Here is a 14,101-nt window from a genome sequence, read left to right on the forward strand (position 1 = left end):
GCGAACCACATCAGCTAGACCTTTGCAGTAGTCTAACACCATATCATCTGAATATTCAAAAGCGCATTTGCAGGAACTGCTGGAAGTCTCATAGCTCTGCCCATGAGAATCTCGTGTGGGGACAGTCCAGTCTTTCTGTCAGGGGTGTTTCTCATTGACATTAGTACCAAAGGCAATGCGTCAGGCCATTTCAAGTTTGTTGATGCGCATATTTTCGCCATTCTTGATTTCAATGTGCCATTCATTTGCTCCACTAAACCTGATGCTTCAGGGCGGTAGCTACAATGTAGCTTTTGCTCAATGTTCAGTGCTGCACAAAGCAATTTTATTACTTCATTATTGAAGTGACTTCCCCTATCTGATTCTAAAGAGATCGGGAATCCAAAACGTGGTATTAACTCTCTCAAGAGTAGTTTTGCAACTGTGAGACTGTCATTTCTGCGTGTAGGGTATGCTTCAATCCAGTGACTAAAAATGCACACAACCACCAACACATATTTCAAGCCTCCATGCCAGGCATCCTGCTGAATGGACCCCCTGCTCTTCCAATGTGGCTCAAATTTAGTACGGTTCCCTTCCCTGCGTTCATCTGTTGGCAAATGACGCAACGGTGGCAAACTGCTTCAGCAACTTGACGGAATTTGGGGTTAAACCAATCAGTTTTAAACAATCTAATCATGGCATCCCTCCCAAGATGAGCTTATCCATGGTAAAATCTGGCTATCTGTGTCAAAAGGCTGTTTGGAAGAACGAATTTCCCTTCACTAGAAACCCATAATTCATCTAGTCTATTTACACATTGTGATTTGGTCCACGAGAGTTTCTCATCCTCACTGACATCATTCTGTAAGGATTTCAATTCGTCCATCGTATCTACCACCTTTAGAGCAAATATTTCGCTTGGTTCGAGTTCTGGTTCACTTATCAAATTCCATTAATCCCTAAGCAATATACAGTTCAATGCGCAAAACCTTGCGACTTGATCCGCATATCCATTTCCCAGAGAAACATAATCTTGTCCCTTCGAGTGTGCACTGCATTTTACCACTGCTACTTCTCCTGGTAGTTGGATGGCATGTAACAATTCTTTTATTCTTTCACCATTTTTCACTGGTGAACCTGAAGAGGTCATGAAGCCTCTCTGTGACCACAATTGTCCGAAATCATGCACTATTCCAAACCCGTACTGGCTGTCAGTGTAAATGGTAACTTTCATCAATGCAGAGAGTTGGCAAGCTCTAGTAAGGGCTACCAATTCTGCTACCTGTGCAGAGTAAACTCCTTGAAGCTAAGATGCTTCCAAAACACCTGTTACCGTGCATACAGCGTACCCTGCTTTCAATACACCCAGTGCATCTCTTAAACATGAACCATCGACAAAAATAATTTGATCATTTTCTTCCAATCGGGTATCTTTGATATCAGGTCTTGGTTTGGTGCAAAATTCAGTCACCTGAAGACAGTCATGCTCGATATCTTCAGCGTTCTCAATTTCAGCATTTTCACTGGGAAACAAGGTTGCTGGATTCAACGTAGTGCACCTTTTCAGCTGCACATTAGGTGATCCCAGAATTATTGTTTCGTACCTTGTAAGTCTAGCACCAGTCATGTGCTGTGTTCGGGAACGTGTCAAAAGTATCTCAACTGAGTGAGGGACCATGACTGTTAAAGGGTGTCCCATCACTATTCCTTCACTCTGAGTGAGGCTGATACCAACTGCTGCTACGGCGCGCAAACACCCTGGCAGTGCTGCTGCGACCGGATCCAAAGTAGCTGAAAAATATGCTACTGGTCTGTTTACGCCACCATGGGCTTGGGTCAAGACAGACCAGGAACATGCATCACGTTCATGACAAAACAATGTGAAAGGCTTTGTGTAGTCAGGCATACCTAAAGCTGGAGCCCTGCACATGCATTCTTTCAATTCAATAAAAACATCCATCTCTTCTCCTTTCAGTTCAATTTCATCCAATGCATCCTTCTGGGTCAGTTTCAGTAAAGGTTTTGCTAGGGTTGAGAAGTTGGGAATCCATTGGCGACAGTAGCTCACCATTCCCAAAAACTTCCTCACCTCCCTCCTCGTCTTTGGGGGACTCATTTGAAGTACACTTGTTATTCTTTCCTTCATAATTTTTCGTGACCCTTTCTCTATTTCTCTATTGACCCAAGGGTAGGTCGCTCCCCCTGCCGCTGCAGCTCCTCCAAGTTCCCGAGTTCCTGTGTTCCTGAGACCCACCTAACTGTAAGTACCCCCCTCCTCCCAGCCCCTCGCCCTGCCCCGCGCCACTCACCTTCTCTCCTGCTCCTGCTTCTTTTCCTCCTCTCTGTCTCTTCCTCCTCGCTCCCCCTCTGCAATCTTCTTCTGTGTTCTTCTGTTCTTCTCTTCTGTTCTTCTGTTCTTCCCTTCTGTTCTTCTGTTCTTCTGTGTTCTTCCTGTCTTCTGTGTTCTTCTTCTCGGTTCTTCTGTGTTCTTCTCTGTTCTTCTCTGTTCTTCTCTGTTCTTCTCTGTTCTTCTGCTCTTCCGATCTTCTGTGCTTCTGTCTTCTGTTCTTCTGTCTTCTGTTCTTCTGTTCTTCTGTTCTTCTGTCTTCTGTTCTTCTGTTCTTCTGTCTTCTGCTCTTCCGGTCTTCTGTTCTTCTGTCTTCTGTTCTTCTGTCTTCTGTTCTCCTGTCTTCGGCTCTTCTACCTCCTCCGTCTTCTTCCCCCGAGCATGCCCTCCTGCTCCTTCCTCATCCCCCTCCCTCACTCGCCTCCCCCTCTCTCACCCCTAGCTAACCCGTTCGCTATCTACCTCCCTCACTCCTCCTATCTTCCTATCTCTCTAGCTCCCTATCTCACTATCTAACTCCCCCACTCTCCACCTCCTCCTACCAAACTATCTGTCTATCTATCTATTTCCCTATCTATCGACTTCTCTATTTTCTCTATCTATTTCTCTATCTCTCCCCCCTCCCGCCACCCCCTCTACTACCTATCTCCCTATCCTCTCACTCTACCTCTCTCCCTCACCCACCTCTACAACCCCCCCTCCCCTATCTTCACAACCCTACTCCTATCTCTCTCCCTAATCTCCAAACCTCCTAACACTCACCCTCCTCCACCCTAAACCCCCTCCCCCAGCTCCTCTCACTCTACCTGTCCCCCCCCTCCCTCGCGCTTTCCCACCGCGACCTCCTGCACGCCCCCGCCCCCCAGCTCCCATTCGCCCCCAGCTGACCCCTCCTACCTCTTATGGCGGCCGCTGCGCGACTGCGCAGCGGGCACGCCGGAGGCGCGCCAGAGGCAAGCCCGTCTGCGCCCGTCCGCGCCTGGCCCGCGCCCAGCGCCACGACCCCTGGTCCCCAGCTCCCCCAAGCCCCGCTGATCCGCTACGACCCCACCACCCTCCACGCCCTCAACCCAGGGCGCTCCAAAACCTGCTTCCTAGCTCACCCCAAGCGCACCCATGGACCCTTCGCCTGCAACTCCTGCAAACGCATCTTCCACCACGCAACTACCACGACCACAAGCCCACGCGCCATCAACCACCTCAAGTGCATCCTGATCAACGCTCGTTCCGTCCACAAGCACGCCGTTGAACTTTGGGACCTCCTGGACTCCACAGCCCCGGACGTCGCCTTCATCACGGAGACATGGATGAACGCCTCCTCTGCTCCAGACATCGCTACCGCCATCCCCGAAGGCTACAAGATCTCCAGAAAAGACCGCACCAACCAAGTAGGAGGAGGTGTCGCCATCATCTTCAAAGACTCCATCAGCGTCACCAACTCCACCGAAGACCCCCCCCTCGCCGCTGAACACCTGCATTTTCAGATTCGCACCGACCCAAGGACCACCCTCAGAGGATCCCTCGTCTACCGTCCTCCCGGACCTCGCGCCTCTTTCAGCGACGCCATCGCCGACTTCATCTCCCCGCACGCCCTCGCCTCACCGGACTACATCCTCCTAGGCGACCTCAACTTCCATCTGGAACAAAACAACGACCCCAACACCACCACCCTGCTCGACAACCTCGCCAACCTCGGCCTCAAACAACTGGTGAACACCGCCACCCACATCGCCGGACACACGCTCGACCCTATCTTCTCCGCCAGCAAACACGTCTTCTTCAGCCACACCTCTGCCCTACACTGGACTGACCACAGCTGCGTCCACTTCACATTCCGACGCGAGACCTCCCACCTCCGCACTCAACCCATCCCTCATCGACAGTGGAACAAGATCCCTGAAGTGCAACTCTTCTCCGCTCTCGCCGCCAACCAACCCACCCTCACCACCGACCCCAACGACGCAGCTCTCAACCTCACAAACTGGATCTCCAACTGCGCTGACAACCTTGCTCCCCTCAAACACACGCATCGACAGACCAACACCAAAAAACCTCTCTGGTTCTCTGACACCCTCAAAGAATCAAAGAAAACTTGTCGTGCCCTTGAGAAGGCCTGGCGCAAGGACCACACCGCTGACAACATGACCGCCCTCAAGAACGCTACACGCGAACACCACCACCTGATCCGCACTGCCAAAAGGAACTTTTTCACCGACAGACTAGACAAAAACAGCCACAACAGCAGAGAACTCTTCAGCATCGTCAAAGAGTTCTCCAACCCCAGCGCCAGCGCCAACGCCGTCACGCCCTCACAGGATTTGTGCGAATCCCTCGCCACTTTCTTCCATCGCAAGATCAGCGACCTCCACGACAGCTTCGGACACCAGACCCAACCATACACCACTGAACCCGCTTCCCCGGACATCACCCTCAACAACTGGACCCACATCAACACGGAAGAAACCAAATCCATCATGAACTCTATCCACTCCGGCGCCCCTTCGGACCCCTGCCCGCACTTCATCTTTAACAAAGCCGACGACATCATCGCCCCGCACCTCCAGACCGTCATCAACTCTTCTTTTTCTTCTGCTACCTTCCCCGAATGCTGGAAGCACGCTGAAGTCAACGCCCTACTAAAGAAACCTACGGCTGACCCAAGCGACCTGAAAAACTTCCGCCCCATCTCTCTTCTACCTTAGCGCCTTGAGACCCGCACGGGTGAGTAGCGCGCTTTATAAATGTTAATGATTTGATTTATTTGGTGACCCAAATATTTCACTTTCTTCTGGCAGAATTGTAATTTCGAAGGAGACACCTTGTGTCCATTCCTTCCCAAATGGTTCAATAGGGCAATGGTGTCGGCTGTGCAGTCACTTTCTGTCTTGGATGCAATCAGTAAGTCATCAGTGTACTGTACTAGGGTTGACTCGAATGGCAATTCTAACGCTTCCAAGTCTTTCTTTAGAATCTGATTGAAAATTGACGGTGACTCCGAAAACCCTTGAGGAATTCGACACCAACTGTAGACTCTGTCTAAAAATTTGAAACAAAAGAGAAATTGGCTGTCCTCATGAAGAGGCACCGAAAAGAATGCTTGTGACAAGTCGATGACTGAGAACCACTCGGCATCACAAGGGACTTGAAACATTATCACAGCTGGATTTGGTACTACAGGGCAACATTTAATTATTATGTCATTTATTTTCCTCAAGTCCTGCACAATTCGGACCTTTCCACTTGGCTTTATTAGTCCCATAATTGGTGAATTACTTGGACTGCTTAACACTTCCTTCAGTACTCCCTGTTTTACAAACTCATCAATGAGTTGGGCGACTTTCATGAGGGTGGCTTGTGCCATATGGTACTGTGGGGTCTGGGGAAAGGTTACATTGGGTTTTACAGTCTTTTTCACTGGTTCCACTCCTTTCACCAATCCCACCTCCTTTCCTGTCATATCCCACACTTCTTTTCTGACTGTTTCTTGTAACTCAGCAGGAATATCTGCTTCAGTGATCATTGGGTAAAGGGTAATCAGGGGATATTCTTCATCGGCAGTTTCTACTTCGTCCCCTTCTACACTGTCCTCTTCTTCCCCATCACTGCTCGTCTGAATTTTAATTCCATCGTTTGAACACATAATCGAACATCCCAATTTGCACAATAGGTCTCTCCCTAAGAGTGATATCGGGCTTGAGTCACATACCACAAAATTATGTGTCCCTTGATAGTTACCAATTCTGACTTGTACTGGATCTGTGATTGGGTTCGTCAGGTACCTATTTGCTACTCCCACTACTTGAACCGTTCTCCCTGAAAGCGGCAAATTTGGCACTTCAATGCTCCTAACAGTGGAACGTGTAGCTCCTGTGTCAACCAAGAATGAAACGCGATGACCCATAACTCTTCCCTCCACATACGGACCCTTTTGATCAACTTCCAAAGATGCTGCAAGCACACAATTTCCCTCCTCATCTGAACTTTCACTCTCCCATGCATTGTTTATTCCATTCTCGCTGTGTAGTGGGAATTGGTGTACTGTGTCATTTTGACTCATTCCCTGACCCGTGACCTGTTGAGGAAGCATTGCTTGCTGCTGATTCATTGGTGCTAAGGGTATTTGCATTTGCTGATTAGGTACAATAGGAAACTGCTGTTGCATTGGCTGCAATTGTGTCATTTGCACACAAGGCATTTGCACCTGTTGCAGTTGCATGGGTTGTAAACCCTGCATCTGGTTTATATTGTTTTGAAAATTTGGGTTCGGACCTCTCAATTTTTGTCCTCTCATAGTCTGGAATGCATTGACATCATTGTTTTGCTGACCTATACCTTCCTGCACCATCATTGGGCACTCCCGTTTCCAATGCCCGACGATTCCGCACGTGTGACATGGCATCACCTTCTTCATTGCCTGTATACCATTTGGAATCATAACGGTATTCAAATCAGGACCATTATTCACAAAACCTCCTCGGCCTCTGCCTCTCATCTGCGGCTGAAACATAGCATTTCCCTGTTGCTGCTGCTGCGGCATCTGTTGTTGAAAACCTTGCAAACCTTGTAAGCCTGTCTGAGCTGCTCTGAGCTGCATCACCATCACCTTTTCTTTCAATCTTTTCTGTTTGGTCTTAATCTCATCACTGCAGTATTTCGCATAATTCAACACTTCATCGATCGACTTTGACTGCCAACAAATCAAATGCGATTTAATCATCTGGCTAATTTCGGGTCTCAGCCCTTCCACAAACCTGAACACAAAATGGAGCATGTCCTTTGGCTCAATCGTTTCCGTGCCACTGTAATTTTTAAACGCCTTCAACAATCTCTCGTAGTACGCATGTATAGACTCTTTAACCTCTTGGGCTGTTCTGTCAATCCTCTGCCAATCCACATTTTTCGACGCAACCTTGGTTTTCAAGTGCTCGATCACCTTGTGGTACAAACTCATTACCGTAGGTGATGGCGCACCTGTGTCCCTATCTCTCTCTGGTTCACTCATTGGCCAACCTACAGCCCTTTTACAATCTTCCCACAAATCAGCCGGATCCACAATTTCAAATAAAGTATTCAGGTCTTCCCAGAGACACTTCGCGAGTTTCACAAATCTATCCATTTCTTGATACCACTCAATCGGCTTCTCTCTTAATTTGGGAAAGTCATCCGTAAAGGATTGAATATCGCACCTGTGCCATGGTACATGTACAAGTTTTCCCCCTGCTGTCTCTCTCATTGGTAACATGGTTATCAGATCGTCATTCTGTTGTTTTTTCTCATTTCGTTCTGGAGTATTTTCTTTCTTTTTGTCCTTTTTCTTAACCCACCTGCTTTCCCACTTGTCTAAACATCTCCGGACCTGTGCACTCTGCAGTATCTCTTTAAGGTGTGTTTTCATCCCTGCGGATCTCATGTGTTCAAAATCTTTTGTCTCAAAGTCTAACCTGTAACTTCTGCTCAGGTGTTTAGTCTTACCTATATCGATCTCGTTTCTGTCTGTAATTTCTTGTAACTTCTTATGTATGTGGCTCACTTCTCTTGTAATCCTAGGGCACATGTATCTTAGTTCTTCCTCTGTGTATGATTCTAATCTGTTCAAACCCATTGTTCCCTCTACCAGTTCATCTGCCTCCATGCCCAACCTTATTTTATTCAGGTATTCTTCTCCCTTCCCGCTTGATGTACTCTGTGGAGAGTTCAGGCTGTTAAACCATTGTGTTAACTGTTGCGCGTTCAGTCCCATCAGTGTAGCAGTTACATCAACTGCCATTGACGGTTTCTGCAATGTTTCAGTCTGTGAGGTTAACGCTACTAATAGTGGTGGATGTGACCTTACCACGGTTGACGGAGCGCAAATTGGAATTGGACTAAATTCCGACAAGAACCCAGATCCATTTGGCAGTGCCGCTATCGGAGTTGTCTCTGGAGTGGTTTCTATGCATCTTCTCCCTGTCCCATTCTGTATCATTAACCCTTGGTCGCTTGTGCTCGAATTTGCCTGTATGTACAGTGGTACTGGTGGACTCACAGTGATAGGTAGAGATATTGCATCTGGATTCTGTCTGTTCCCCGAATTCTGTGGCATGTTAATCCCCACATTGTGGTTCATCATTGCTGGCATACCTAACTGGCTTTCTACTACTCGCACTTCTTGCGTTTTCTTTTGGGGCATCGAGAACTGCGTTGATTCAGCTTGAATCAATGTCGGTCTCTGATAGGTTTGTCCTCCCTGCGCCATTGAATCAGAAGTCATTCCCACATTATGCTCATCGCAACAGTGCCTTTGAACCTGTGGCTGATAGTTATCAGCAGGTTTCAGTGTTGGCACGTCTGGGTACATTCTCTGAATCCGTGGTATTCGTGGTGAAAAAGGCATGTCAGAGCTGCTCGGCCTCTGAGATATTCTCAAATTTGGTGTTACATTACCCTGTATTGGTTCTGGAGGGGCAGTACTAATGCTTGAGCCTTTTTCGCTTTCCACGTATGGTGGTGGGCGATCATTCAGCAATTGTATAATGAACTCCTCATCATCTGACTCGTCTCCCCTTTTTGAGTTTCTATTGCTCTCTCCCTCTCTGGACTGACTCCTGTTTGTCTTACAGGTGGCTTTCCTTCCTTCCGTCTCCGCTTCCTCGGTAATCGCTGGAAACAATTTCATCCCCTGCAATACGTCTGATCTCCAAACTTTTGTGTGCTGTCCCATCTGGCATCCGCTACTGTCTTTTCTACTTTCCTTATTCTTGTCTCAAATTTCTTTTGTTGTTGGTTTCTAGCTATTAGCTCCCAAATTGCTAGTGCCTCAAACTGTGCTGGTCTTGGAGGTACTTTCATGTCGTATAGCGCAAATCTCAGATTTTCTAAAACTCTTAGATTAAACGACCCATGGATGGGGAACGCTACACTTCCATGTTTCTCTGTTAATTTGCACCATTGTTTTAACCAAAGACATGGCACTACACCCTTTTCTTCAATGACGATGTAAGCTGGTGTACCCTCAGGCTGTGTTTCTTCTCCTACATTTGCTTTAATATAAACATCTCCCCTCATGGCACTCTTAAATGCTTTGAAAAATTTCATCTTTCCGTCTTTTGTTTTTCTAAAATATGTAATCAATAAGCGACTTTAATTCCCGGAATACTCTTCGCTTGCCTTTCCCCTTCCAATTGTGCTTCACGGACTGCGTCCAATCCATGCGCGACCCTTCTCACCAACCGACCTATCCCAGCACGGCTCCTAGTGACGTCACACTCACACACCGCGGCTGACAAAGTCCAGCGGCTTGTCCTCTTTTCATTCGGCTTCACTCATAAACTAATTTCTGCAATATAACGCGAGCACTTAACCAAAAGAATAAAACAGATCTGTCGGTTTACTACAGGAAAGGTAATACAATCGCTTCAGAAACCTTAGGGATTTTTCACTAGCCTCGGCAGTTATTCCATCTTTCTCGGTTTCCCACTTTCGCAAGCAAAATTTGACCCGCAAATTTTACTCTCAACTGATCAATGAACTATTCTAGTGCACTTTAGAATTCGTCAAATCTCAAAGTCGAAGTTTTCTTTCACTCCGCAACATTCATACCGACTTGTTGACCACGCCCGATCAACCTATTAAACCTGACCAGATCACAACATGTCACATACACTTTTCAACATACTCCGGAGTTTCTTGACCTCGCAGGGCCCGTCTCAACATCAACAACCATGTGGACAATTTTTCTGCTCAAAGCGCTACACACACATGAAGTTCGACGACTTCCCTACTCTCACACCTTTGGAGTAACACTCCTCTAATATCTTTTAACCGCTTAAATCCTCACAAACTTCTCAATTAATCTGCGGCGATAAGCTGTGCAAGCGCAAAAACCCTAACTTCACTCATACCGTCACTAGAAACTCCGAGACCATTCTCATACCTCCATGTTCCTCATTCGCAAGCTCAGAGATTCCGGGAAAGTCATTGGGGACTTAGGGCATCATCATCTCTACAACTTGTTTTATCAAAGAAAATTCGAACCTGACTCTGTCTATTGTTCGGATGGGGTCCCAAAAGGGCTAAACCATCAATCTCTGCTACCATCTACTGATAACGCGTCCAGCCCTTATAAATTACCTGTACCTGGACACGTTGGAGGTCGGTGAATCTTTTAAACGAGTCGGGCTCTCCTCATCCTAAAATAGTCGAGTCACTCAGATCAATAATCAATAACTACTGTAATCGGTAATCAATACTCAATTAATAGGTCAATATAGCACTTCAGAAATCAATAACAGTTGGTATTTCGGCGCACCATGACCTTTCAGTCATGAATAACCACACCAGTTTATTAAAAGTTAGTGAATTTATTTCCCTATATTAACAAAGCTAGCACGATGTATATATGTCTCAAAACCAATTGATATATGTATATGAACATTACTAGCTGTCCATAACGGCGGAAGAAACGCAATCTACGTAAAATCTGAATAATGATACACTCTGTTATCGCAATGCAAATCACCAATATGACTAACTGTATTTGACTAATTGCATACATTCGGTCAGCATAACAAGATTTCAATTTGGCATGGTACATTGAATGAATACCTCGACTAACCTCTAATAAGCATCGGCATGTGGGACTTCATGCAAAACGAATTTAGTCAGCACAAATTTGGAAAACTTCTAGCTAGGACTCTATCAAAATTAGCAGTTGGTACCTAAAAGGAAAAACACAATGCATAATACATTTATCCTTTCATATTTACCAAATACAATCAGCATTCAAGAAAAGTCTTCGTCCTTCAGGTACTGGTTGATCAGCATGGGGCAAATTTCAAAGGGGCAAAGTTAAGGGCAAACTTCCTTGCAACGGCAAGGAGAATGGGGCAAAGTTACTGCATGGGCAAGTCGGGGGCAAATCAAAGTTAAAGTCTCTAGGGTGAGAATTCTTAAAGTCTCTGTCTCTCAGATAGAGAAAAGGGCATCAGGGTGTCATCCAAAATGGAGTCTGGCATCAGGCTTCAAACTGGCATCGAGGAAAATGGCCGACTTCTCTTTGTCCGGTGGGTTTAAGTAAGAAACATTCCAAATTCTGCAGGGACTTCCATTGAAGGGTTCATAGGTTGGCTTCAAATTGTCCAATCAAAAATTTTCTTTTACTAGCGCCCATTTATGCATACACTCTCCTTGGATCCTTGGAACACAAATTGTATCATGGTTTGCCAATTATTTTACTCTCTGTACCTTCATTGTCCGCACCTGCAGAGACTGACCTTGTATCAAAGGGGATGTAACCGGCCTAGCACGAAACCTTGGAGATAAGTGTACCAGCCAGCTCTACTGGAAAAATACAACTTCAAGCAAGAATATATGTTTCATTAGTTCAAGGAAAAATCACGCAGTTAGAATTTGAAACCAAGCAACTAGGCCAAAGCCTGTACCAAATTTAAGCTAAGCAAAACAGTTTTCAAACAAGAAATCATGGCATACATTTGCGATTATGACGGATTACTACATTTCCAATACTTCATGATTAATAAAGCTCGTTTACAAATGATGGCGAACTACCCCGAGGGCACAATTTCCCTCGTACATTATTTTCTTCACTAAAATCACACTACATTACATGTTTTGATTATACGATATGTATGAATATATGTCGGACCTTCTTTTTCTGCGTCATCAGCAGGATGATGCAGGATGAAAGGATAAATAGATAGATGATTGGATGAAAGAGACAAGGCAGCTCTTCTGGGGAGGATCATGATGACTTGCTCCGTTTGATTGGTGCCATCGAGCTTTTGATTGAAGTGGGGGGGTATTTTAATTTCCTATCTACTCCCTTGACTCCACTGTAGGCTTAGAACATGAAAACACTTTAATGAGGGAAGAGTTGGGCGCATGGGTTCCCACCCTTGGTGTTACAGTCGATGAAATGTAGAGGAAGGCATTTTTGTAGGGTTTTGATATGTCACTGGTAATATGAAATAGATTGATGATAAGTAAATCATGGTACTCTATAATAGGACCTATTTAAAATTGTAATGAACTGAATGCTATATGTTTTTGTGATATTTGTAATATGATCGATGGTTTCCAGCCAAAAATAAACATTTTTGGTGATGGTATCTCTATTGTGTCTTTGAAATAGATGGCATTATTTTACACAGCTGTGGTAAATGGAACACAGAGTGAATATGTTGGCTGAGCAGAGTGTTGCTATGTGCTTGGGAATGTTGCAGCCTTTCTAAAATGCCATTTCTGTGCAAAAAGAACAAAACTTGTATGTGCAAGTTAAATCATTTTTACTGTTCTTCTGTTTTTGTAGGTTTGGTTTCAGAACTGCAGAGCCCGGCATAAAAAACATACTCCCCAGCATGCAGTACCGCCGGGTCCACCACAGTCCCGAATACCATCTTCACTGTCCGATGACATCCATTATTCCCCCTTTAGCAGTCCAGACAGAGCCAGGATGGTGACGCTACACGGATATTTAGAAAGTATGTCTTTTAAGGTCCTTTCTATTAGCGACACTTTGATGTTAGTGCCAATGGTGATCTGATACGTGATGTCAACAGTGATGTCATTGATAGTGTAATTTGTTGCGTCATCTGTGACAAAATGTGTAAGGTCATGAGCAGTCCATTGGGAAAGTTATGGTTGGAAGTACGGTTATGGTTGTGTGACTCAGTGTAACTAGTGGACATAGCAGCCTTGTTTGAAATGATGATCAAATAGGTTTTCTAGCCGTGCTACATTGCCTTAGAATCTGAAAATGTATTTAAAATCTACATTCCCATTTACCAGTGAAATATTGGAAATATATGCATATTGGATATTGGTCCTTTTATTGAAGGCTTCTTTTAAACAGTAAATACATAACCCCGCTTTGTACTAATTACATCAGCTAATGAATTGCATATTTAAGTTATGCCAACACAGGGAATAAATGGCGTTGGTTTGCTTTTTCCTTGACAAAGCAAAGGATTGATGGTTAACTATTTAGTCTGTGCAATGGGCACAGTTGACCGATGTCCCTCTTATTTATGGCGCTGTGGATTGTAACCTGCCTCTTCTGAATTATATGGCCGAAAACTCATTGTGATCAGCATCTGATGTGTGATTTCAAGAGAGGCACTGAGGAACATTAGTGTGTGCTTCCCCGCCTGCTGTGTTTTTGTTTTTTGGGGGGGACTTTATCCCTTCTGTTATTTTTCATTTTATGTAGCTTTCGAAAATATACTTAAAATTAATAAATTATTAGGGCTTTTAAGGCAGTTTGAATAGGAGAATTAATCAAAATCTAAAATGTTAAAAGTGAGGTAATAGTAGAGTCGTACACGTGAGATTCTAAATAGAAATATCTTGTACAAACATAAGGTTTTGCGAGAAGAAAGAGCAAACTATAGATAAAATATTCTGCACACTTTATAGTATACCATTGTTCAGGCGCGGCCCGTCCTTTAGGGCGGAGGGGCCACGCCCCCCCACCTTTTGCCCCTCATGAAGAGTGTCTGTCAGGCTGAATAAAGGTCAGCCTGACAGACACTCTTAATGTTCAGCTCAGGCAGACAGGAGCAGACATGCGCAATTTGCGCAGACTCCTGGCTGCCTGAGCTGTACTTTGCTGGGCTGAGGAGGTCACAGCTCCTATGGGCGTGACCTCCTCGGCTCAGCAAAGGTGCCTCGAGGCCCTCCCCTGGGTGATGAGGAAAGCGTCACCCATTGACTTCGACCTGGGCGCTTCAGGTTTAAGCCGTGAAGCGTCCAGGGCGAGTGTCAATCAGTGACACT

At 45.5% G+C, this 14,101-nt stretch overlaps 1 protein-coding gene across 3 annotated transcripts in view; it reads left to right on the forward strand.

Moving 5' to 3' along the window:
* LHX6 (LIM homeobox 6) overlaps positions 1 to 14,101 on the forward strand; it is a 324,148-nt gene that overhangs the window by 281,510 nt on the left and 28,537 nt on the right. For all 3 annotated transcript variants that reach the window (XM_069241534.1, XM_069241535.1, XM_069241536.1), the window contains one exon: positions 12,636 to 12,807. In XM_069241534.1, coding sequence (XP_069097635.1) covers positions 12,636 to 12,807 — 172 coding nt within the window. The remainder of the gene's footprint in view (positions 1 to 12,635; positions 12,808 to 14,101) is intronic.

The sequence above is a fragment of the Pleurodeles waltl genome, chromosome 6 (genome assembly GCF_031143425.1).
Source record: "Pleurodeles waltl isolate 20211129_DDA chromosome 6, aPleWal1.hap1.20221129, whole genome shotgun sequence".
NCBI classification, from domain to species: domain Eukaryota; kingdom Metazoa; phylum Chordata; class Amphibia; order Caudata; family Salamandridae; genus Pleurodeles; species Pleurodeles waltl.